Source organism: Scyliorhinus torazame, chromosome 16 (genome assembly GCF_047496885.1).
Source record: "Scyliorhinus torazame isolate Kashiwa2021f chromosome 16, sScyTor2.1, whole genome shotgun sequence".
NCBI lineage: Eukaryota > Metazoa > Chordata > Chondrichthyes > Carcharhiniformes > Scyliorhinidae > Scyliorhinus > Scyliorhinus torazame.
In genome coordinates, this window is record NC_092722.1 from 98,755,394 (window position 1) to 98,781,610 (window position 26,217).

At 48.4% G+C, this 26,217-nt stretch overlaps 1 protein-coding gene across 2 annotated transcripts in view; it reads left to right on the forward strand.

Annotated features, from left to right (window-relative positions):
- Window positions 1-26,217, forward strand: part of dna2 (DNA replication helicase/nuclease 2) — a 180,869-nt gene that overhangs the window by 130,188 nt on the left and 24,464 nt on the right. For both annotated transcript variants that reach the window (XM_072478779.1, XM_072478780.1), the window contains 7 exons: window positions 4,806-4,922; window positions 13,300-13,409; window positions 13,543-13,652; window positions 13,945-14,169; window positions 17,537-17,730; window positions 19,953-20,042; window positions 20,132-20,318. In XM_072478779.1, coding sequence (XP_072334880.1) covers window positions 4,806-4,922; window positions 13,300-13,409; window positions 13,543-13,652; window positions 13,945-14,169; window positions 17,537-17,730; window positions 19,953-20,042; window positions 20,132-20,318 — 1,033 coding nt within the window. The remainder of the gene's footprint in view (window positions 1-4,805; window positions 4,923-13,299; window positions 13,410-13,542; window positions 13,653-13,944; window positions 14,170-17,536; window positions 17,731-19,952; window positions 20,043-20,131; window positions 20,319-26,217) is intronic.

Sequence of the window (26,217 nt, forward strand, 5' to 3'; positions counted from 1 at the left end):
GTCTATTCGTCTGGACACTAGCCATCAGTGCCCTGTACAGCAGCCAAACCCCTGAACCAATCTATGAACCCCTGACCAAACCCGAACCGACCTAGCACGTCCAACAGATACGCCCACTCCACCCGTCAAAAGCCTTCTCCGCGTCCACTGCCATCACTACTTCTACCTTCTTCCCCTCCGAGGGCATGGTAATAACATTAAGCAGCTGACCCACAGTCGCGGACAACTGCTGACCCTTCACAAATCATGTCTAGTCCTCTCCTATCACCCCGGCACACAGTCCTCTATCCACGATGCTAACAGCTTCGCATCCACATTAAGCAGTGATATCGGGCAGTCCAACCCACACTTATCTTTCTTCAAAACCAGCAAAAGGGATGCCTGCGACAATGTTGTCGCCTACCCCTCGCCTCAATGTACATCCCAACTAACAGAGGCCCCAACCCGCATCAGATGTCTTGTAAAACTCCGCTGGGAACACATCTGGCCCTAGGGCCTTCCCTGCCTGCATTGATCCAACGCCGTCCATCACCTCTCTCAATCCAATTGGGGCCTCCAATCCCTGCACCCTCTCCTGCTGCACCCTAGGGAACTCCAATCCGTTCAAGAACCACCTCATACCCTCCTCCCCAGGCGGAGGCTCCGACTCCTACAGCCTTCTGTAGAAGGCCTCAAATACCCCATTCACCCCTTCTGGGTCCAGACAGCATCTTGCCCCTCTCGTCCCTTATCCTGCGAATCTCCCTCATCGCTGCCTGCTTCCTCTGTTGGTGGGCCACATTCTACTCGCCTTTCCCCATACATATGCACTGCTCCTCTGGCCCTCCACAATTGCTCTACTGCCTTCATCATGGACATCAACCCAAGGTCCATCTGGAGCCTCTACCTTCCTTTAGTGGCCCCTCCTCTGGCGCAACCGACTACCTCCGATCCATCCTCAAAATCTCAACCACTAATCTTGCGCTCACAGTGCCGCCCACAGTGCAGAGGCCGAGACCCCCCCCCCCCTCTTGCACATCCTCTCGTCTACGAACAATCCCACGTCCAACCTCCACTGTGGCTGTTGGGCCTCCCTCTGCCACCTGCAAATTCACCCAGTGTGGCGCGTGGTCAGATACCGATCGCTGAATACTACAAGTCAGCCACATCCACCAGCAGCGCCTTGTCCATCAAGGAAAAATCGATCCGGGTGCAACTGAGTACCTCCGATCCACCCTCAAAATCTCAACCACCAGCCTTGCTCTCCTCACTCTACCCTCTCCCTATGCGCCCGGATAGAGAGATATTTTCCCCTAACTACCGCCTCAAGTGCCTCCCACGGCGTCAACTCAGCCTCCCAAACCTCCAGGGGTCCCCCTGCCACCCCATATTTCCATGAACCCCCTCAAATCCCTAGCCATCGCCGACACCTTCGACCTGGAATTCGCCAGGTCCATCCTCTGATCCAAGACAGTGTTAAAATCGCCCCCCCATTATCAGCCGGTCTGCATCCAGATCCGGCATCTTCCCCCAACACCCTCCTCAAAAAATACTCTCAACCAATTTGGGCATAAACATTCACCAGGACCATCGACATCCCCTCCCACTTCCCACTGACCATCACATACCTACCTCCCGGATCGGTTACAATACTACTCACCTCGAAAGCCACCTTCTTATTGAACAACACCGCCGCCCCACCTCGTCTTCAAGGAAGAAATGGCGAGTCATCTGGATAGGAAGGGGCGGCACGCTGGCGCAGTGGTTCGAGCTGCTGCCTCACGGCGCCGAGGAACTGGGTTCGACCCCGGCCCTGGGTAACTGTTCGTGTGGAGTTTGAACATATTCCCCGTGTCCGCGTGGGTCTCACTCCCACAACCCAAAGCATGCAGGATAGGGGGATTGCCCCTTAATTGGAAAGAAAAAAGAATTGGGTACTCTAAATTTAAAAATCCCCCATCTCTGCTTCCAGCGAGGTCAACCGATCATCGTGCTCCCCTACTGACTCCTCCACTGTCTGGATCACCAGGCCTGAGCCCCCTGCCTCTGCTCCATCTGCTCGATCTCTGCCCTGAGCGGCTCCACCACCATAGCCAAGTCCTCTGAGGCCTCCTTACTCTATTGCTAATACTTGCCATTGAGAAATTTCACCAGCTGCTCAGTAGACCACTGGGGGAGGGCAGCACTGCCTCCCTGCTCTCCGCCATTTTCTGTGTCGAACCACAAAATCTTTCTTGCTCTAGTTGCTGTCTCTTCCTCGTTGCACTTCTCATCCGATGAGCCATAAACCAGACCCACCAGAGGAGTATCACATTCCCTCGACACTTGTGCACCGTTTGCCATCAAACATCACGTAATCTGGGTGGAGAAGGACCAAAAAAAATCCACCTTGAACAGGAGTCACCAAATGTGCAACCACTCATTCCATGACCGTCACCGGAGGTCGCAATAGTACATTAATTTCCCTTGTCCAAGTCATTGATATATATCGTAAATAATGGCGGCCCCAACATTGACTCCTGTGGCACTCCATCCTAAACACCCCTCTTATCCCATTTCTTTGTCTTCTATTAGTTAACCAATCCTTGCTAATATACTACCGCCATCACCATGGACTCTTAGCTTATTACATAGCCTTTGTGTGGTACTGTATCAAATTATCCAATACCACTTCATCAGTTTTAAACTCTTCAAGAGTCTGAACTGCCTCCTCTTTCACTATAAAGACCGGTACAATACCTCCGCTATGCCACCTGCTTTCATGCATTAATACCCTTTTTGGTCCCTAATTGGATTCTCTCTTCCTCTCATCACCTTATTTAAAAAATAAAAAATTTTGTTTTAAATTTAGAGTAGAATCAGAGAGAGAGTTTACAGTGCAGAAGGTGGCCATTCGGCCTATCGGGTCTGCACCAGCCCTTGGAAAGAGCATCCTACTTAAGCCCACACCTCCACCCTATCCCAGTAACCCCACCTAACCTTTTTGGACACGAAGGGCAAATAGTCAATCTACCTAACCTGCACATCTTTGGAGTGTGGGCGGAAAGCGGAGCACCCGGGGGAAACCACGCAGATACGGGGAGAACTTGCAGACTCCGCACAGACAGTGACACAAGATAGGAATCTAACGCGGGTCCCTAGTGCTGTGAATCAACAGTGCTACCCACTGCTATCGTGCCTAATTCTTTTCCAATTAAGGGGCAATTTAGAGTGGCCAATCCACCTTGCCATTGGGTTGTGGGGGTGAGACCCACGCAGACACGGAGAATATGCAAACTCCACTCGGACAGTGACCCAGGGCCGGGATCGAACCCTGGTCCTCAGCACCGTGACAGTTGTCACTTATGTACTATTTTTTTTAGATTAGTATTCCATAGAATTCCTACAATGCAGAAGGAGGCTATGCGGCCCACTGAGTCTGCAGCGACCCTCTGAAAGAGCACCCTTCCTAGGCCCACTCCTCCACCTATCCCCATAACCCCACCTTGTCTGCACATCTTTGGACTGTGGGAAGAAACCAGAGCACCTGGAGGAAACCCACAGACACGGGGAGAAAATGCAAACTCCACACAGACAATCGCCCAAGGCCAGAATTGAACCTGGGTCCCTGGCGCTGTGAGGCAGCAGTGCTAACCACTGTGCCACCCATGGATGTGCCTAGATAAGAGTCCCTTTTATATTAGTTACTAGCCTCTTCTCATACTGTCTTTGCTTTCTTATTTACTTTTTCATTTCCCCTCTGAATCTTCTATCTTGGGCCTGGTTCCCAGTTGTCTAAATTTTTCTGCTTCATAATTTCTGTTTCTTTCATCTTTATTTGTGCTACCTTTCCCCATTGTGGGAATATATTTAGCTGTGCTTGCACTACCTGTTATTTAAAGGCAACCCATTGTTTAATTACAATTTTACCTGCTGATCTTTGATTCCAGCTTATCTGGACCAGATTCATTCTTACTCGACATTCATGCCACCCTTGTGCCAGACATCCCCAACAAAAGCGAAGCTGGTCATCTTCCCTTGGCATTCAATAGCATTGCCATTACTGAATTCCCACCTTCAACGACCTGGGGGTTACCATTGACCAGAGACTGCACTGGAATAACCATATAAATACTGTGGTTACGTGAATAACTTAAGAGGCTGGAAATTCTGTGGCAGGTAACTCACCTCCTGACTCGTCAAAGCCCGTCTACCATCTACAAGGCTCAAATCAGGATTGTGATGGAATATTTTCCACTTCCTGGAAGAGTGAAGCTCCAACAACACTCGAAGCTGAACACTATCCAGGACAAGACACCCTGCTTGATCAGCACCGCACCTATTTACTCTTTTCTCATGCACAGTAGCAGCTGTGTTTACCATTTACAAGATGCACTGCAGCAACTCACCAAAGCTCCTTCAACAGCACCTTGACCTCTACCACCCAGAAAGACCAGGGCAACAGATGCATGAAAGCACCACCACCTGCAAGCCACAAGCCATTCTGACCTGTAACTATGTCACCGTTCCTTCACACACTTGGTCTAAATACTGGAACTCCTTTGCTAATGGCTCAGTGGATGTAACCATACCAGATGCAATGGTTCAAAAAACAGCTCAACATTATCTTGTTACAGTTCGGGATGGGCAACATATGCTTTTCTTATCAGTGATGACCACATCCAGTGAATTGATTAAAAATATATCTTTGCATAATAATTTTGACTCAATCACTTATTTGGAACATTTTGAATGGGGGCATTCCAGGCTCTTACCAAGTAATCATTTTTTATTATATACTGGGGTCAGAATGCTGCATCATGTTGTGAATTATTTTTGCCATGCAGGAACCTCTCTCGACTTCCTCAGGAAACTGTCTTCAGACTTGACCATGATGAAGGAGTTGGAAATATGGGCACTCATTTAGGAAACCTTTCAAAATTGATGGAACAATCTGCAGCCAGGTAAGCTGGAACTGTGGAAGATACACAATGGTGTGTACTTTTTTATTTTTCGTGCTTACCCAGATAAGGGGTTGCCAGTTCCGCAGGTAGAACAAAGAGCAATACAGTACAAGAACAGGCCCTTCGGCCCTCCAAGCCTGTACTGGTCATGATACCAACCTTTGCGAAAACCCTCAACAATCCCTTGTGCCATATCCCTCTCTACCCATCCTATCCATGAGTTTGTTGAGATGCCTTTTGAACACCGTCAATGTATCTAAACGGTAATGGAAAGCATTCCTGTTTGAGAATCAAACACTACCATGTCATGCATTAGATACAGCGTGAAGCTCCAGTTTTTTTTATAAGATATACACATGGGACTTGGGTATACAGGTCATAATTTCAAAGTTTACAGATGATACAAAATTGTGGTTCATGGAATAAGCGAATCCGTGTCGGCTTGGATAAAAAATTGATTTATGAACAAAACACAGCTCTGGGTAAGAGGTTGTTTTCCAGACAGGAGGATGGTAGACCGTGGTGTTCCCCAGGGTTTGGCTATATATAAATGGTTTGGATTTTGGAATGCAGAGTAAAATTTTGAAATGTGCAGATGATATTAAAGTGGCAAATAGTGAGGATGATACCGATCAGATTGAAAAGTGGCAGGGCATATTGAGACGGTAATAGATTTATAGAGTGCAAAAGCAGGGAAGTTATGCTGAACCTTTTATTGAGCTTTGCTTAGATCACACACTTTAGGATGGATGTGAAGGTCCTTGATGGGGTGCAGAGGAGATTTACCAGCATGGCTCCGGCAATGAGGGATTCTAGCTACAAGGTTAGCCTGGAGAAGCTGAGGTTCTCCTTGGAGCAAAGGAAGTTAAGGCAAGATCTCAAGGAGGTGCACAACGTTATGGCAGGTTAGAAAGGACAGACTGAAAAATGCTATTCCCATTAACTGCTTGTACAAAGTCATGGGGACAGGGATTTAAGTTTTGGGCAAGAAATATAATGGAATGTGACGAAGAATCTTTATTCAATGAGTGGGTAATGACTTGAATTTGCTGCCCATGAGAGTGGTAGAAGCAGAGACGATCAATGATTTCAACAGGAAATTGGATGGGCACTTGAAGGAAATAAATAGCAGCTAACCATTGTGCCACCATGCTGTCGAACGACAAGGGAATCCAGGGATATGGGGATCAGGTGATATCGTTGAGGTTAAGTATGGTATTGAATGCTGGAGCAAGCTCCAGGGCTGTATTATCTATTCTGGCTTTTGTTACTTGTGTTTTTATGCTAAACCTTTGTAAAAAGCTGGTGGGCTCCAGCTAGCGTATTGTGTTCAATTCTGGACATAACACTTTGTGGATGTCAAAGCCTTGGGGAAGGTATGGAAGGAGAAACACAGATCAGGGAATTCAGTAGTATTAAGAGACAGGAGAAGTTGGAGTTGTTCTCAGAGCAGCGAAGGATAAGAGGTTTGATAGAGGAATTCAAAATCATGAACGGCTTTAAATAAGGTAAATAAGGAGATACATAATGGGCAGAATAGACTCCTTCTGTTCCGTAAATGACTTTGTTTCCAGTAGTAGCAGGGTCTGTAATCAGAGCACCGATATAAAAAAATTTGAAAATCCTTTTTATTGGCTTTTTTCATATTTATAAACGGTTGTTGCTTATATAGATTACATTTTTCTTGCTTGCGCTAATTTGCTTTATTTTACAGAGGTTTGTTTTGTCCTTCAATTAACTGACTACGTACATTTCCTTTGGTTCCTCATCATTTTTTTTTTTTTCCTGGCTTGCTCCTCGTTGCTGGCCTCGAACAAACCGGTTTTGGAACAGGCCGACGAACTGCCCCCAAGTATCCAGGAAGCCTTCCTCTGACCCTTGGATGGCGTACTTAATCTTCTCCAGGTGGAGAAATTCCGAGAGGTCAGCGAGCCAGTCTGCAGCTTTGGGTGGTGCTGCCGATCGCCAGCCGAGCAGGATTCTCCGGCGTGCGATTAGGGGAGCGAAAGCAAGGGCGTTGGCCCCCTTCCTCATGTGTAGCTCTGGCTGCTCTGATACCCCGAAGATTGCCACTATTGGGCATGGCTTCACTCTCACCCCCACAACCTTGGACATTGCCTTGGAGCAGGCTGCCCAGAACCCAGCAAGCTTGGGGCAAGCCCAAAACATGTGGGTATGGTTGGCCAGGCCCCTCTGGCACCGCTCACATTTGTCCTCCACCTCCGGGAAGAACCTGCTCAATCGGGTTCTGGTCAGGTGCGCTCTGTGCACCACTTTGAGCTGCATTAGGCTTAGCCTTGCGCAGGAGGAGGTGGAGTTCACCCTGCTCAGTGCATCGCTCCAGAGTCCCCATCCTACCTCTGTCCCCAGTTCGTCCTCCCATTTTTGTCTGGTCCCATCCTGTGGAGTCCGGGCTCTGTCCAGTTGCTGTCCGTATATTTTCCCACATAGCCCCCCCTTCTCATTGCTTGTGCCTATCAGGTCCTCTAGTAGTGTGCTTTCTGGGGCCCCGGGGTACCCTACTGTCTCTTTGCGGAGGAAGTGCTTTATTTGGAGGTGTCTCAATTCCTGTCCTTTTGCTAGTTTCCACTTCCTCGTCAGTTCGTCTAGTGTCGCCGGTCTGCGCCCTACATAGAAGTCCCTGACCGTCGGTGTGCCCCCGTCCCGCCTCCATCTTTTGAAGGTGGTATCTAGCATGGCTGGGAAGAATCTGTGATTGCCGCAGATGGGGGCCATGGGGGACATTTTGGTTATCCCGAAGTGCTGTCTCAACTGGTTCCACGTTCTCAGCGTGGCCGCTACCACTGGGCTCATTGTGTATCTTGTTGAGGGGGATGGGAGTGCTGCTGTGGCCAGGGCCCGGAGAGTTGTTCCTTTACAGGATGCCGCCTCCATTTGTACCCAATCTGTCAGATTCTTGTACCCAGCCCCTCACTTTTTCTGCCATTGCTGCCCAGTGGTAGTATTGTAGGTTCGGTAGAGCCAGGCCCCCTCTGACTTTTCCTCTTTGCAGTGTCTGTCTTGGCAGTACGTTCATCTTGATCGTCTACCCGCCAGGGAGAGTGGGGGTGAGCCCCACCGTTGAAGGTCTTTTCTTACTTCCTCCACCAGGCTGGTCAGGTTCCACTTATGGATCTGTGTCCAGTCACTGGCTGTCTGGCTCCCCAGGTAACGGAATCTGTTCTGGGCCGTTTTAAACGGGAGCCCTTTCAGCTCTGTCCCTCCCCCTTTTGGGTTCACTGGGAATGCCTCGCTTCTACCCAGGTTAAGTTTGTAGCCCGCGAAGGTTCCAAACTCTTTCTGTATTTGCAGTACAGCCTTCAGTCCCTCCTGTGGCTTCGAGGCATAGAGGAGCAGGTCATCTGCATAGAGTGAGACTCTGTGCTCTTTGTCTCCTCTCCGGATTCCCTTCCAGCTTTTTGCGTCCCACAGGGCTATCGCCAGGGGTTCGATGGCCAGCGCGAATCCAAGTGGGGACAGGGGGCAGCCCTGTCTTGTTCCTCCCTGTGCCTGGAAGTATTCAGAGCTGTTGGTGTTAGTTCGGACACTCGCTTTGTGAGCGTTGTACAGGAGCCTCCCCCAGGCCGTGAACCCCGCTCCTGCCCAAACCGTTCCAGTACCTCGAGGAGGTAACCCCATTCGACTCTGTCGAAGGCCTTTTCTGCGTCCAGGGAGACAATCACCTCTGGTGTTCTCTCCCCAGGGGGGTTCATTATCACATTCAGCAGCCCCCTGATGTTCGCTGTGAGCTGCCTACCCTTGACAAAGCCGGTTTGGTCCTCTGCGACCACCTCTGGTACACAGCCCTCCAGCCTTTTGGCCAGGACCTTTTGCGAGTATTTTCACATCCACGTTCAGCAGTGAAATGGGTCTGTGTGATCTGCATTCAGTCAGGTCTTTATCTTTTTTGGGTATTAGTGAAAAGCCTGCGCTAGCGTGGGGGCAGTGTGCCCCTTGCCAGTGAGCCCGCGAACATGTCCCTTAGGTGTGGGGCCAGGACTGGTGCGAATGTTTTGTAGAAGTCTGCCAGGAACCCGTTGGGTCCCGGTGCCTTCCCGCCAGCGTGGAGCTGATGCTCTCGATGATTTCTCCCAGGTCTATTGGTGCTTCCAGCTCCCCCATCTGTCTTTCCCCACCACTGGTAGTTCCAGTCTGTCTAGGAACTGTTTCATTCCCGCAGCCCCGTCGGGGGGCTCGGAGGTGTACAGTCTCCGGTAGAAGGTCTCAAACGCCCAATTGACCTCTTTTGGCTCTCTTACCAGTCTGCCTATGCTGTCCTTAACTTGCGCTATGTCCCTCGTGGCTGCCTGCTTTCTCAGCTGCTGAGCCAATAGGCGGCCAGCCTTGTCTCCGTGTTCGTAGAAGGTCCCCTGTGTCTGGCGGAGTTGGTACACTGCTTTAGTAGTGAATAGCAGGTTGATGTCCATTTGCAGCTTTTTCCTCTCCGCCAGCAGCCCTACGGTCGGGGCCTCGGAGTATTTTCTATCGACTTCCAGAATTGAGTCCACTAGCTGTTGCCTGGCCACCCTCTCTTCCCTATCTCTGCTTGCCTTGTAGGCTATGATCTCTCCTCTGATCACGGCCTTCGGTGCCTCCCAAAACGTGGAGGGTGAGATCTCCACGTTTTGGTTGTTACAAACGTAATCGCCTATGGCCTGCGATAATTTTTGGCAGAAAGCCTTGTCGGCCAGGAGGTCCGTGTCCAGCCTCCACGTGGGGCGCTGGGCCTGGCCTGTCTCCAACCTCATCCATATAATGTGGAGCGTGGTCGGAGTCAACGATCGCGGAGTAGTCCGTTCCCGTGATCCCTGGAAGCACCAATTTCCCCACTGGAAAGAAGTCGATATGGGTGTACACCCTGTGCACCTGCGAAAAGAATGAGAACTCTTTTTCTCCCAGGTGCAGGAACCTCCATGGTCCACAGCCCCCATCTGTTCAATCAAGGCCCCTAGCTCCCTAGCCATGCCAGACTTTTTCCCCGTTTTGGGGTTTGATCGGTCGGTCAGTGGGTCCAGCATGCAGTTAGTCGCCCCCATAATTAGTCGGTGTGTGTCAAGGTCGGGGATTTCAGCCATGGTCTTTATGAATTCTGAGTCATCTCAGTTGGGAGCGTACACATTTACCAGTACGACCGGTGCCCCTTCCAGGACACCGCTGACCATGACGTACCTTCTCCCTGGGTCCGTAACTGTCTTGGTTTCTGTAAACCTCATCCTTTTGCTAATTAATATTGCTACTCCCCTTGTCCTCGTCCCGCAGCATGAATGGTACCTCTGTCCCACCCAGCCCTTCCTTGCCAGCAGTCGGTCCTTCTCACCGATATAAAATTAAGGAACCTGAGATGACTGGAGGAAATATTTTACACGGCAAGCTATGATTTGGGAAAAATATTAGAGTTTGAGGAAAATGCAAGTTGATTGGCACTGAAGCAATTGGCCAATTAGCCTCTTGGTAGAGAGATTCTTCCTGTGCTGTGGTATTGTAAGATTATATGGTATGTTCTGTCCCCATCAACACTCCCAGGACAGTACAGCACGGGGTTAGATACAGAGTAAAGCTCCCTCTATACTGTCCCATCAAATACTCCCAGAGCAGGTACAGCACAGTGTTGGATAGAGAGTTTTGGGCAAGAAATATAATGGAATGTGACGAAGAATCTTTATTCAATGAGTGGATAATGACATGAATTTGCTGCCCAAGAGAGTGGTAGAAGCAGAGACGATCAATAATTTCAACAGGAAATTGGATGGGCACTTGAAGGAAATAAATAGCAGCTAACCATTGTGACATCATGCTGCCCAACGACAAGGGAATCCAGGGATATGGAGATCAGGTGATCCCCTTTATGCTGTTTGCATCAAATACTCTCAGGACATGTTCGTGCAGAATAAAGCTATTGGACAGAGGGTAGTGTCCAATATCAACTGAATGACACTCTGTCGATCCCAGACCAGATCTCAGCAGTGGCTAGGATCCTAAACCGAAACCCTAATATTTGAGTTTATTTTGTAATACTGTGCGGAAAGAATACTTTGCTCAAGGAGTGATTGCACAAAGAAATAGGGATTTGGTATTGTAGCGCACAACTTTATTATTAGCACAATATCAAATTTTAACAATCTTTAACATCATACCCGAAAATAGCTTACATTTACCTCTCAAACAATACTATCCAATAGGTAAATACAATACATAGAACAGTACAGCACAGAACAGGCCCTTCAGCCCTCGATGTTGTGCTGAGCTTTGTCCGAAACCAAGATCAAGCTATCCCACTCCCTGTCATTCTGGTGTGCTCCATGTGCCTATCCAATAACCGCTTGAAAGTTCCTAAAGTGTCCGACTCCACTATCACAGCAATCAGTCCATTCCACACCCTAACTAGTCTCTGATTAAAGAACCTACCTCGGACATCCCTCCTATATCTCCCACCCTGAACATTCTAGTTATGCCCCCTTGTAACAGCTACATCCACCGGAAGAAATAGTCTCTGAACGTCCACTCTATCCATCCCCCTCATCATCTTATAAACCTCTACTAAGTCGCCTCTCATCCTCCTCCGCTCCAAAGAGAAAAGCCCCAGCTCCCTCAACCTTTCCTCATAACACCTATCCTGCAAACCAGGCAGCCTCCTGGTAAATCTCCTTTGCACCCTTTCCAATGCTTCCACATCCTTCCTATAGTGAGGTGACCAGAACTGCACACAATACTCCAAATGTGGTCTCACCAGGGTCATGTGGGGCAGCACGGTAGCCTTGTGGATAGCACAATTGCTTCACAGCTCCAGGGTCCCAGGTTCGATTCCAGCTTGGGCCACTGTCTGTGCGGAGTCGGCACATCCTCCCCGTGTGTGCGTGGGTTTTCTCCGGGTGCTCCGGTTTCCTCCCACAGTCCAAAGATGTGCAGGTTAGGTGGATTGGCCATGATAAATTGCCCTTAGTGTCCAAAATTGCCCTTAGTGTTGGGTAGGGTTACTGGGTTATGGGGATAGGGTGGCGGTGTTGACCTTGGGTAGGGTGCTCTTTCCAAGAGCCGGTGCAGACTCGATGGGCCGAATGGCCTCCTTCTGCACTGTAAATTCTATGATAATGTACAGTTGCAGCATAACCCCGCGGCTCTTAAACTTAAGCCCGCTGTTAATAAATGCTAATGCACTATAGGCCTTCTTCACGGCTCTATCCACTTGAGTGGCAACCTTCAGAGATCTGTGGACATGAACCCCAAGATCTCTCTGTTCCTTCACATTCCTCAGAACCCTGCTGTTGACCCTGGAATCCGCATTCAAATTTTTTTCTACCAAAATGAATCACCTTGCACTTATCAGGGTTAAACTCCATCTGCCATTTTTCGGCCCAGCTCTGCATCCTATCAATGTCTCTTTGCAGCCTACAACAGCCCTCCACCCCATCCACTACTCCACCAATCTTGGTGTCATCAGCAAATTTACTGACCCACCCTTCAGCCCCTCCTCCAAGTCATTGATAAAAATCACAAATAGCAGAGGACCCAGCACTGTTCCCTGTGGTACACCGCTGGTAACTGGTCTCCAGTCTGAAAATTTTTCATCCACCACCACCGTCTGTCTTCTATGTGATAGCCAGTTACTTATCCAATTGGCCAAATTTCCCTCTGTCCCACACCTCCTTACTTTCTTCATAAGCCGACCATGGGGTCATGGGCCGTGGGCCGACCAAATACCTTTAATTATTATATTTAGTCCCAATTAAACAACAAGAAATAAAAACATGCAGCTCTCCTTCCATCCTACATCACAATGGCCCAGAGTAATACTTGCTTTCCAGAACAGATTTGGCTCCTGTTTCAAGCCCTGCAGTCTTCAAAAGGCTATTTCAACTGGAATGCTGCAGATTCCCCCTTGTCCTCGGATAAGTCTGCATTGCTTTACATACTGTTAATCTTTTTTTAACTAGCCTACTGTGAGAGAAAAGCTCTTCCTTGTGAACTCGGTGTTAGCCAGACTAGAACTCAGCTCAAAAGCTTTCTCAAAATGTCTGAATGCCTTAGCTCCACCCAGTAATGACATCATCTCCCCAAGCTGAAAACACACCAACTCTCCAAGGACTCCTCCTAGTCAAACAATAGTGCATTGGCCCAGGCTTTTACGATAATCAACTTCGCCTCTGGATGCAAAAGCTTTCTGATTTTGCAAAACAAGATTATTTTAAAAGCATGACAACTGCAGGGAAACACACTCTGACCAGGGCTTTTAACCCCTAAATTGCCAAATGTTTATACCTAAAATCCGGCATTCATCACAGTGAACTCCATCACAAAATAAAACCCCAATGCATTAATTTTACATTTCTCTTAGATCTAAAAAGGTATCAAATTAATGATTTATTCTGTATTTCCTCAGCAATAAGCTACGAGATCTGATCATAGGACTCAGGCCTCCACAGTTCATTCCCTACCTGAGCACCGTACTCCCACGGGAAGCCAAGGAAACTGTGGCCAATATTCTGCGAGGTATGCTCCCTTCCCCGCTTAACCACCACCTCAGCCTCTTTCATCCCCACCCCTCCTTGCCAGCCCCCTTCTCCCCCACACTCCCTTGCCTGTCCAGCCACTGGAACACTCATCTCGTTTTCTGCTTTCCTAGGCCTGAACAAGCCTCAGAAACAAGCAATGAAGAGGGTACTGCTTTCCAAGGACTGCACGCTGATTGTGGGCATGCCAGGAACAGGCAAAACTACTACCATCTGTACTCTGGTAAGGAAAAGCGCCCAGGATGGTAATGCACAGTATTACACTCCTAGGAATATAATGTCTAGTGTTGGTGTTATCTGTCTGCAGCAGGACCCACTGATTGGTGTCAGTTCCTGACATGGCAAAGATGCTACATTTCCAACGGTTTCAGCGTAGCCTTCTGGTACCGCTGGAGAGCACAGTCTGTCTTTCGTTTTATTATTTACAATAGAGTGATATATTACTGTTGATGTGAGAGACCTAATTCCATGTTAATTCTGAAATATATTTGGTGATTATTTTTCTGTTCTTGCAGGTTAGAATCCTTCAAGCCTGTGGTTTCAGTGTCCTCCTGACTAGTTACACTCACTCAGCTGTTGATAACATTTTGCTCAAACTGGCTCGATTCAAGGTGGGCTTCCTGCGTTTGGGACGTTATCAAAAGGTCCATCCTGACATTCGGAAATTCACTGACGAAGATATTTGCAGAAGGCAATCCATCCGAACTCTTACTGAGCTGAAAGAGCTGTACAAGAGCAAAGTAAGTCTTGCAATGTTAGCTGAAGCCTTGGTTTTGTCTGATTGTGTCGTGTGCTACAATAATATGTCATAGCTCTTGGGTGCCCTCTTGCATTACTCACAGGTGTCCCATTTCTTTGTCTGATTATAGACTGTGGCCTATTTTACTGTGGAACGTATCAGAGAGTAGCCTGATCCTGTTCTCATTCAACAGAAGAGTCAGAGCACTCTTTAGTAGCAAGCACAGGATATAGACCAGGAGTGGGCACCCTGTTAGCATTTTAATCATTCAACCTCTTTAACTGCCGAAGGCCAATTGAGGTGCAAGTGACTTGACTTCAAGGCATCATTTGATAGTGGTATCAAGAAGCCCTCGCAAAACTGAAGTCATTAGGAACTGGGGCATGCTCTTCACCAATTGGATTCATACCTAGCACAAAGGAAGCTTAGCCCAGGACATCGCTGCAGGAGTTCCTCACGATAGTGTCCTCAGCCCAACTGTTTTTATTCAAATTCTTTTGAGGATGTAACCAGCAGGGTGGATAAAGATGGATGAAGTACCAGTAGATGTAGTATATTTGTATTTCTAAAAGGCATTTGACAAGATGTCACATAATAGGTTACTGATTAAGAGTTCATGGTGTTAGAGGTGATATCATAGCAGGAAAGGGGATTCTCTTTCAAAGGAGCTTAATTCAGAATGTTGTATGCACTCGGGGAATTTACTTTGGAATAAACGTCCGGAGGGTACAATCTTGTACGGACAGAGGATTGGCTAAATCACAGGGATGCAATCATGCTACGGGGATCAGCATTGCGGCCTCGACTATTGCGATCTATATTAGTGACTTCGATGAAAGGAGCAGCTGGAGCGCCAGGAACCTGGGTTCAATTCCAGTCTTGGGTGACTGTGTGGAGTTTACATGTTCTCCCCGTGTCTGTGGGTTTCCTCATGGTGCTCCGGTTTCCTCCCACAGTTCAAAGATGTGCAGGTTAAGTGGGGCAGTGGGTCTGGGTGGGGTGCTCTTTTAGAGGGTCGGTGCAGACTCAATGGGTTAAATAGCTCTGTCTGCACTGTAGAGATTCTATGAAAGTTGCTGCTGATGCAAAGATAAGGAGGAAAACAAGTTGTGAGGAGGATACAAAGAGTCTGCACAGTGAGTGGACAGAAAATTGGCAGATGGAGTGTAATGTGGAAAATGTGAGGTTGTTTACTTTAGCAGGCAGAATAGACAAACAGAATATTCACAGAATCCCAGAAATGTTATGGTGCAGGCAATTCAGACATTCTCTGCACCGGTTCTCCGAACGAGCAATAAATGCTGACACATGGGATGTCATCCACCAGAGATGAATGTCGAATCCAGCTGGACAAAATCCAAAATATGTTCAAGGCTTGGAACATCCTTAAATGGTGGCCATCAGTGTCATGTTTGCCCACGCAGACGGACCACATCTGGAAAACTAGATGGTCTCTCTTTTTGTGTAAAACAGCATTTATGGCAATAGGGTACGGTCTTTTGGTTCAAGTCTGCTCTGTCAGTTAGTTGTGGCCAACCTTTATTTCAACTCCATTTGATCCCAGTTCCTTGGTATAGAATCATAGAATTTACAGTGCAGAAAGAGGCCATTCGTCCCATCGTGTCTCCATCGGCCCTTGGAAAGAGCACCCTACTTAAGCCCATGCCCCCACCCCATCGCCGTAACTCAACCTAATCGTTGGATACTAAGGGGCAATTTAGCATGGCCAATAACCTGCACATCTTTGGACTGTGAGAGGAAACCCCTGCAGACGCTGGGGGAATGTGCAAACTCCACACAGTCAGGCGAGGCCGGAATTGAACCTGGGATCCCATCGCTGTGAGGCAGCAGTGCTAACCACTGTGCCACCGTGGTAATTACAACCTGTTAATCTTGATCTTGAAAATTTCAATTTCCACAGTCTTTTGGTGGGCGAGAGGTTTGTGTGTGAGTTTAAAAATTTTGACTAGTTCTTGTGTGGAAACAAAATGCTTGAATGGCCTAGCCCTTTCCTTAAATTGGAAACCTTCACATTTCTTGACAAGTGAGCTACATTTACAATCTATCTTACTGCTGTGAAAATTTGAATCTTGTAATGTCTGATACCTCTTCCATCCAGCACTGCACCTCTCTATATCCTTACCCAGCCTCGAAGGGGAGGCGATGGCGCAGTGGTATAGTCTCTAGACTAGTAATCCAGACACCCAGGATAATGCTCAGGGGACTCGGGTTTGAATCCCGCCACAGCAGATGGTGAAATTTAAGTTGAATAAAAATCTGGAAGAAAAGTCTTAATGATGACCATTGTTGTAAAGACCCACCTGGTTCATTAATGTCCTTTAGGGAAGGGAATCTGCCATCCTTACCTGGTCTGGCGTACATGGGACTCTAGATCCACAGCAATGTGGTTGACTCTTAAATGGCCTAGCAAACCACTGGAAATTAGGGCTGGGTAATAAAGGCCAGCAATGCCCACACCCCATGAACGAATAAAAAAAAAAAGTACATCCTGCAACCTGAGATATTTGATCCCACCAGAGAATGTACATGTGTATGCTTTAATCTGGACATCCAGGTTGCTGGCGTACATAGAATTCCTATAGTGCAGCAGGAGGCTATTCGGCCCATTGAGTCTGCAAAGACCCTCTGGAAGAGCACCCTACCTCAGTCCACTTCCTCCACCCTAACCCCACCTAACCATCTTTGGACACTAATGGGCAATTTTAGCATGGCCAATCCAACTAAATGCACAACTTTGGACTGTGGGAGGAAACCAGAGCACCCGGAGGAAACCAATGCAGACATGGGGAGAACGTGCAAACTCCACACAGACAGTCACTCAAGGCTGGAATTGAACCCAGGTCCCTGGTGCTGTGAGGCAGCAGTCCTAACCACAGAGCCACCCCAAAATACCCACTTCCTGCTAATGGAAAAACATTCATTCTTCCTGGTCTTTGCCTCCTGCCAAATTTGAATTGTTTTATCCCTTTAAAACCACAACCTTATTTTACACCTGGTAGTAGATTTGCATATGGGATCATTTCAGAAGCATTTGATTGGCTGTGAAGTAAGTGCTTGTGACCGTGTGAAAGGCACTATATGAATACAAGTCTTTCTTTCTCAGCCATGATCCATGGCACCAAAGGTAAAAGCAAATTACTGCGGATGCTGGAATCTGAAACCAAAGAGAAAATGCTGGAAACCAAAGAGAAAATACTTTGACAAAGCTTTGACAAAGGGTCATCTGGACTCGAAAAGTTAGCTCTTTTCTCTCCCTACAGATGCTGCCAGACCTGCTGAGATTTTCCAGCATTTTCTCTTTGGCACCAAAGATAATCTGGTATTAACGGTAGGTCATTGTGTTACAGCTCGTGGTTGCAACAACCTGTATGGGAATGAAGCACCCAATCTTCAGTCAAAGGCGGTTTGACTTCTGTATTGTGGATGAGGCATCCCAGATCAACCAGCTGATCTGCTTGGGCCCCTTATTTGCTGCTGGTCGGTTTGTGCTGGTGGGAGATCATCAACAGCTGCCACCTATCATTCAGAGCTCGGATGCCAGGTATGATCTTCAGCTAACTTCAATCTGAGCTATATTAGAAAACCAGCTAATCTGTAATGAATAGTGTCAAATAGACAAGCCATCTTCTCACGGGCGAGATCTTATAAAATGGGCAGGTTGCACCTCAACAGGCCTGGGGGTCAATGTATTCCTTGAGCGGTGAACCAATGCTGTGGGGGAAGAGTTGCATTAATTTGGTTGGAGAGGGGGCCCATGTTGAAGCATGAGAAGAACATTAAAATATGTGCAAGAAGACTGGGAGAGACGAGCAGCGTGTCAATGAAGAGTAGCCCAAAAGAAGAGTGATCAGACAGGGGAGAAATGAAAAGCAAACTAAAGTTGTTTTGAGGTGCGTGTGTGTAAATACAGGGAGCATGGTAAATAAAGTTTGTGAGCTGATTGGCACACTTGTCATGTGATATTGTGACAATAGTGGAAATCTGGCTCAAAGATGAACCAGAATGTAAACTTCACATTCTTGGTTGCAATGTATTGAGGATAAAAATAAGGAGGAAAAGCGATTGCAGTATTGGTAGAAGATAAACTGGCAGCTCTTTATTGAAGACAGGTGAGAAGTCCGCACATATGGATAATGTTTTTGAATGTTCTCAGGCAGAGATTGTTTGGCTAAAGTTGAGGACTGTAGTCCACCAAATAGTGGAAAGACGGAGGAGCAAAGATCAGTGAAAAGTCCATCAAATTATAGTGACAATGAGGAACAACAGTTATGCCAAAACGAAAAATGAAGTACAGTTGGGTCTAGTTCTGGGAAATTAAAATGAAGTGGGACAAGTAGCACAGTGGTTAGCACTGTTGCATCACAGTGCCAGGGTCCCAGGTTCGATTCCCGGCTTGGGTCACTGTCTGTGCGGAGTCTGCACGTTCTCCCCGTGTCTGCGTGGGTTTCGTCCGGGTGCTCCAGTTTCCTCCCACAGTCCAAAGATGTACAGGTTAGGTGGATTGATCATGCTAAGTTGCCCTTTAGTGTTCAGGGCTGTGCAGGTTAGGTGGGGTTGTGGGGATGGGGTGGGTAGTGGGCCTCGGTAGGATACTCTTTCAGAGGGTCGGTGCAGACTCGACGGGCCAAATGGCCTCCTGCACTGTGGGGATTCTGATTCTATGAAATGGAACATGTTTCAGTGGGCGATCATTAGAGAAACAGTGACCATTATATCATTGTTTATTTATGGAAAAGCAAATATGAGAATACTGAAGTGGTGGAGGGCCAATTTCAGGGAGCTGGAAGGTGATCTGGCCCAGGGCCGAATGGCCTCCTTCTGCACTGTAAAAATAAAAATATAATTTACTAGGTGGATTAGAATCAAAGATTTTAGTTAACGCAATAAATAAGCTGTAGGAGGTCTGCGAAGAGGAGATGGTTCAGGTACAAAGTAGAAAAATCCTTTTGAGGGGTTGGGGAAGAACATCCTCCCTGGATGACCAAAGGTGGAGAGATTTAAATGAGACAAAAAATGGATGCTTCTGATCAATTCCAGTTTTATAATACAATAGAGAAAGAAGGCGAACAGAAAAAGTAAAGAGGAGATCTGAAAACAGGAATAAAGGCTAGAAAAAAAATCTACAGGTGGTGTAGAAGGGAACACTGAAGTCTTCTACAAACATATAAATAGTAAAAGGTTAGTCAAAGGAAAGGTGAGGCTGATTAGGGGAAACGGTATAAAAGGCTAGCAGAGGCTATGGCTGAGATATTGAATCAGTATTTGCATTGTCTTCATTGATGAAGAGGAAATAATTGGGTAATTCTTCAGGATTTGGTCATTTTGACTTGTAGCTTTGCGAGCAAATCAAATATGCCAAATAGTTTCTGCGGGTTACCAGTTCTCATTTATACCAATTACTCCCTACAGCCGATGTCCCCTTTAAATTTAGTTGTTTTGTGTGGGTGACCTTTTTTTTAGTGCGCTGTCCCTTTAAATTTTCTCTCATTATTTATCACCGAGCATGGTCTGTACACCACTGTAGCTTGGAGTTGTAACCCCATGGGTTTTGTGTGTTTATTAGAATGTAACAACTGATCTCTGTCCTGCTCCAATATGTACACTGTCCTCGTGTTCCCCCGCCCACCCACACACTCTGTTCCCACGCTTACAGACCAACACATCACAGCACATACACGCATTAACAGTGTCCACAGCTGCACACCAACGTACTGCACCCGCCGCATCCACACACCGCTAATTTAATGCATTTTATGTCAACAGAGCTCTGGGAATGGATGAGAGTTTGTTTAAGCGTCTGGAGCAGAATTTTGATGCCGTTGTTCAGCTGAATGTTCAGTACAGAATGAACAGGTAATTGTTTTGAATACAACACTTGATTTATAACAAGTGAATTCTACTGACCCATAATGATCCTTTCAATCCTTTATTAATCTCCACAGCACAATTATGTCACTCAGCAACAAGCTCATATATGAGGGAAAGCTGGAATGTGGCTCCGAACAGGTAGCAACTGCAATATTACAGCTGCCCAAGTGGAGTGAGCTGGTCATACTTGGCCTGCAAGATACCTGGTTACAAGAAGCTCTGGAGCCAAATAAACCTGTTTGTTTCCTTAATACAGAAAAGGTGAGATAATCTTCAGTTCTGCAGTCATGGTAACCCACAAGCCTTGCAGTTATATTGTGCTGTTCTATGCCTGAACCAACAATGGCACCATTGATACCTAAAAATATTCATGTGCCCATGTCTGGAATCCATGTAATTCAGCAGCACAGATGTTCATAATACCTATGAGCCCACTGTCCCCAATCCTCCATCGAGGAGCACACCTCCCCATCCTGATTCCAAAGCTTACCTGCCCCAGCCCCAGAGCTCACCTCGCCCATTCCTCAATTCCAACTCGCCTGCCCCCTACCAGAAGACATCCGAGCAGTAGTAGGCCATTCAGCCCACCAAATCTATCTGCCATTCAATGAGATCATAGCTGATCTGAGATTATAATCAACTCCATTTTCTTTTGTTTTTGGAAATATATTTTATTGAAGTTTTTCAAACAAAGATTTTCCGTTTTTACAACTTAGTAAAGGAATATACATTAAACGTTATTTAAATAATATATTAAACTAACAACAGATGGAAAAAAGAAATAATCAAAAAACAAATATCAACAACTAACTAAGTAAAACAAAAACACGGAATAATCCCCACCCCCCTCCCCCCTGGGTTGCTGCTGCTGTCTTTTCTGTTTTTCCATTATCGTTCCGCGAGATAGTCAAGGAACGGCTGCCACCGCCTGGTGAACCCCTGAGCCGATCCTCTTAACGCATATTTTATTCGTTCCAGTCTTATGAACCCTGCCATGTCGTTTATCCAGGCCTCCACGCCCGGGGGGGCTTCGTTTCTTTCCACATAAGTAGAATCCTTCGCCGGGCTACTAGGGACGCAAAGGCCAAGACGGCGACCTCTTTCGCCTCCTGCACTCCCGGTTCTTCTGCAACCCCAAATATAGCCAACCCCCAGCTTGGTTTGACCCGGACCACCACCACCTTTGAGATCACTCTTGTCACACCCTCCCAGAACTCGTACAGTGCCGGACACGACCAGAACATGTGAGTGTGGTTCGCCGAGCTTCCCGAGCACCTCCCACACCTGTCCTCCACCCTAAAAAACCTGCTCAGTCTTGCTCCCATCATATGCGCTCTATGTAGAACCTTAAATTGAATCAGGCTAAGCCTGGCACATGAGGACGAGGAATTTACCCTACTTAGGGCATCTGCCCACAGCCCCTCCTCAATCTCTTCCCCCAGCTCGTCTTCCCATTTTCCCTTCAGCTCCTCTACCATCGCCTCCCCCTCGTCTCATCTCTCTGTATATTTCGGACACTTTACCTTATCCAACCCATGCCCCCGAAATCACTCGATCCTGGACCCCCTGTGTCGGGAGCCGCGGAAATTCCCTCATCTGTTGCCTCGTAAATGCCCTCACTTGCATGTATCGGAAGGCATTCCCTGGTGGCAACTTATATTTTTCTTCCAATGCTCGCAAACGTCCCGTCCACAAACAGGTCCTTCAGCTTCCTAATTCCTGCTCGCTGCCAACATTGAAATCCCCCATCTATCCTCCCCGGGACGAACCTGTGGTTATTCCTTATCGGGGCCACACCGAGGCACTCGTCACTCCCCTATGTCGTCTCTCCTGCCCCTCCACCGTCGGGAACTCTAGCTGGTCCAAAAAGTGTATCATTCCCTCTTTCCCCTCCGGGGGTTGGGACTTATACAGCCTCTCATAGAATGTCTTGAACACCTCGTTCACTTTCCCTGCTCTCTGCTCCATCTTTCCCGTTTCGTCCCTAACTCCCCCGATCTCTCTCGCCACCCCCTCTTCCGAAGTTGTAAAGAAAGAGAGAGATTAGTAGGGGAAATTTTGAGGGTGGATAGGAAGTATGCGGCCAGCAGCCGGCTCGCCTTTTCCCCATACTCTTATCGCATCCCCTGTGCCTTCCTCCACTCTGCCTCTGCCTTTCTTGTGGTCAGCAGGTCAAACTCCGTCTGAAGTCTTCGCCTTTCCCTGTATAGCCCTTCGTCTGGGGCCTCCGCATACTTCCTATCCACCCTCAAAATTTCCCCTACTAATCTCTCTCTTTCTTTACCCTCTTGTTTCACCTTGTGGGCCCTGACGGAAATCAGCTCTCCTCTAACCACCGCCTTCAGCGCTTCCCATACTACTCCCACCTGGACCTCCCCATCGTCATTGACCTCCAGGTATCTTTCGATACATCCCCTCACCCTTCCGCATACCGCCTTGTCCGCCAGTAGTCCCATGTCTAATCGCCAGAGTGGGCGCTGCTCCCTTTCCTCTCCCAGTTCCAGATCCACCCAATGCGAGGCGTGATCTGACACGGCTATAGCCGAGTACTCCGTTCCTGCCACCCTCGGGATCAGTGCCCTTCCCAAAACAAAAAAGTCTATCCGGGAATATACCTTGTGGACGTGGGAGAAAAAGGAAAACTCTTTACCCATCGGTCTGGCGAATCTCCACGGATCCACTCCTCCCATTTGCTCCATGAATCCCTTAAGCACCTTGGCCGCTGCTGACCTTCTCCCGGTCCTGGATCTGGACCGGTCCAGCCCTGGGTCAAGCACTGTGTTAAAGTCCCCCCCCCCCCCCCCCATTAACAAGTTTCCCACCTCCAGGTCCGGGATACGTCCCAGCATTCGCTTCATGAATCCCACGTCATCCCAGTTCGGGGCATATACGTTCACCAGCACAACCGCCTCACCCTGCAATCTGCCACTCACCATCACATACCTGCCCCCACTGTCCACCACTATGGTCTTAGCCTCGAACGATACACGTTTCCCCACCAGTATTGCCACCCCTCTGTTTTTCGCGTCCAACCCTGAATGGAATACCTGTCCCACCCATCCTTTCCTCAGTCTAACCTGATCCGCCAATTTCAGGTGCGTCTCCTGGAGCATAACTACGTCCGCCTTCAGTCTCTTTAAGTGCGCAAATACCCTTGCCCTCTTAATCAGCCCATTTAAACCTCTCACATTCCACGTGATCAGCTGGTCATCGCCGCACCCGGAAGTCGCAGCATCCCAAACTGCCGTTTCGAAGTAGTGGTGTTTCCCTTGATGTGTGACCCACAGTCTTGCCGGTTGCAGCATTCCAAATTTAATCTTCCGTTTGTGCAGCACCGCCTTGGCCCGATTAAAGCTTGCCCTCCTTCTCGCCACCTCCACACTCCAATCTTGATATACGCGGATCACCGCGTTCTCCCACCTACTGCTCCGAGTTTTCTTTGCCCATCTGAGGACCATCTCTCTGTCCTTCTATCGGAGAAATCTCACCACTATGGCTCGACGAATTTCTCCAGCCCTCAGTCTTCGCGCCATAACTCAATAGGCTCCCTCCACCTCCAGCGGACCCGTTGGGGCCTCCGATCCCATTAACGAGTGCAGCATCGTGCTCACATATGCCCCGACGTCCGCCCCTTCTACACCTTCGGGAAGACCAAGAATCCTTAAATTCTTCCTCCTCGCATTATTCTCCAGCACCTCCAGCCTTTCCACACACCTTTTGTGTTGTGCCTCGTGCATCTCCGTTTTCACCACCAGGCCTGGTATGTCGTCCTCATTCTCAGCAGCCTTTGCCTTCATGACCCGAAGCTCCTGTTCCTGGGTCTTTTGCTCCTCCTTTAGCCCCTCAATCGCTTGTAATATCGGGGCCAACAGCTCCTTCTTCTTCTCCTTTTTGAGTTCTTCCACGCAACGCCGCAGGAACTCTTGTTGGTCAGGGCTCCATGTTAAACTGCCTTCTTCCGACGCCACCTTGCTTTGTGCCTGCCTTCCTGGCCGCTGCTCTAGAGGATCCACCGCAATCCGGCCACTTTCCTCTCTTTTTTCCATCCGTGTCCAGGGGGGATTCCCTTCTGGATTACAGCACAGTGTTTTTTGCCGTTAAAATTGCAGTTGGGGCTCCTATCAAGAGCCCAAAAGTCCGTTCCACCGGGAGCTGCCAAAACGCGCGACCTAGCTGGTCATCGCCGCACCCGGAAGTCGCAGCATCCCAAACTTGACTTTCTTCCTATGGAGCACCGCCTTGGCCCGGTTGAAACTCGCCCTCCTTCTCGCCACCTCTGCACTCCAGTCTCGATACACGCGTATCACCGCGTTATCCCACTTGCTGCTCCGTGTCTTCTTAGCCCAGTTCAGGACCATCTCCCTGTCCCTGTAGCGATGGAACTTCACCACTATTGCTCTTGGTGTTTCCTCTGCCTTTGGTCTTCTCACGAGGACCCGGTACGCTCCCTCTACTTCCAGAGGGCCCGTTGGGGCCTCAGCTCCCATTAGAGTATGGAGCATCTTAATCACATACACCCCAGCATCCGCTCCCTCTGTTCCTTCGGGGAGACCTAAAATCCGTAGGTTCTTCCTCCTCGAGCTGTTCTCCAGGGCTTCCAGCCTTTCTATGCACCTCTTGTGTAGTGCCTCGTGCGTCTCCGTTTTTACCACCAGGCCCTGTATCTCGTCTTCGTTCTCTGCTGCCTTTGCCTTCACTCCACAGAGCTCCATCGCCTGGACCTTTTGTGTTTCCTTTAGTCCCTCGATTGCCAGTGGCGCCAGCCCCTCTTTCTTGAGCTCCTCCACACATCGTCGGAGGAACTCCCGCTGTTCCGGGCCCCATACCATCTGGGCTCCCTCGGCCGCCATCTTGCTTCTCCCTTCTCTTCTCTGCCGCTGCTCCAAAGGATCCTCCGCAATCTGGCGACTACTGTCGCTCCTTTCACTCCACACCTGGGGGGACTCCTTCCTTTGTCACCTCACACTGGGTTTGGCTGCAAAAAATTTCCGTTGGGGCTCCTATTAAGAGCCCAAAAGTCCGTTGAAACGGGAGGTGCCGAAACGTGCGTCTTAGCTGGTCATCGCCGCAACCGGATGTCCCATTTTCCTTTTTTAAAATAAATTTAGAATACCCAATTCATTTTTTCCAATTAAGGGGCCATTTAGCGTGGCCAATTCACCTACCCTGCACATATTTGGGTTGTGGGGGCAGAACCCACGCAAACACTGAGAATGTGCAAACTCCACACGGACAGTGACCCAGAGCCGAGATCGAACCTGGGACCTTGCCACCGTGACACAGCAGTGCTAACCACTGCACCACCGTGCTGCCCGTTCAACTCCATTTCCCTGCCGTATCCCCATAACCCTTCATTCCCTTGCTGATTAAGAATGTCTTTCTCGGACTTTAACCTACTTAAAGACCCAGCCTCCACAGCCCTCTGCACTAAAGAATTCCACAGATTCACCACCCTCTTGTGGGAAGAAATTCTTCCTCATTGCTGTCTTAAATGGGGCATTGTGGATAGCACAATTGCTTCACAGCTCCAGGGTCCGAGGTTTGATTCCGGCTTGGGTCACTGTCTGTGCGGAGTCTGCACATCCTCCCCTTGTGTGCGTGGGTTTCCCCCGGGTGCTCCGGTTTCCTCCCACAGTCCAAAGATGTGCAGGTTAGGTGGATTGGCCATGATAAATTGCCCTTAGTGTCCAAAATTGCCCTTAGTGTTGGGTGGGGTTACTGGGTTATGGGGATAGGGTGGAGATGTTGACCTTGGGTAGGGTGCTCTTTCCAAGAGCTGGTGCAGACTCGATGGGCCGAATGGCCTCCTTCTGCACTGTAAATTCTATGATAATCTATGATAAATGGGCGAGTCCTTCCTCTGAGATTATGCCCTCTGGTCCTAGACCCTCCCACATGGGGAAACAACCTCTCATTATCTACCCTGCCGCACCCCCTGAGAAACCTATATGTCTCGATAAGGTTGCCTCATGTTCTTCTACACTCCATGATTACAGATTCAACCTACTCAACCTCTCCTCACAAATAAAATCCCTCCATGTCCGGAATCAACCTGGGGAACCTGTTCTGGAAAGCCCCCAATGCCAGCATATCTTTCTTCAGATAAGGGGACCAAAACTGTCCACTGTATGCCAGGTGTAGTTTAATTAGTGTCTTGTGT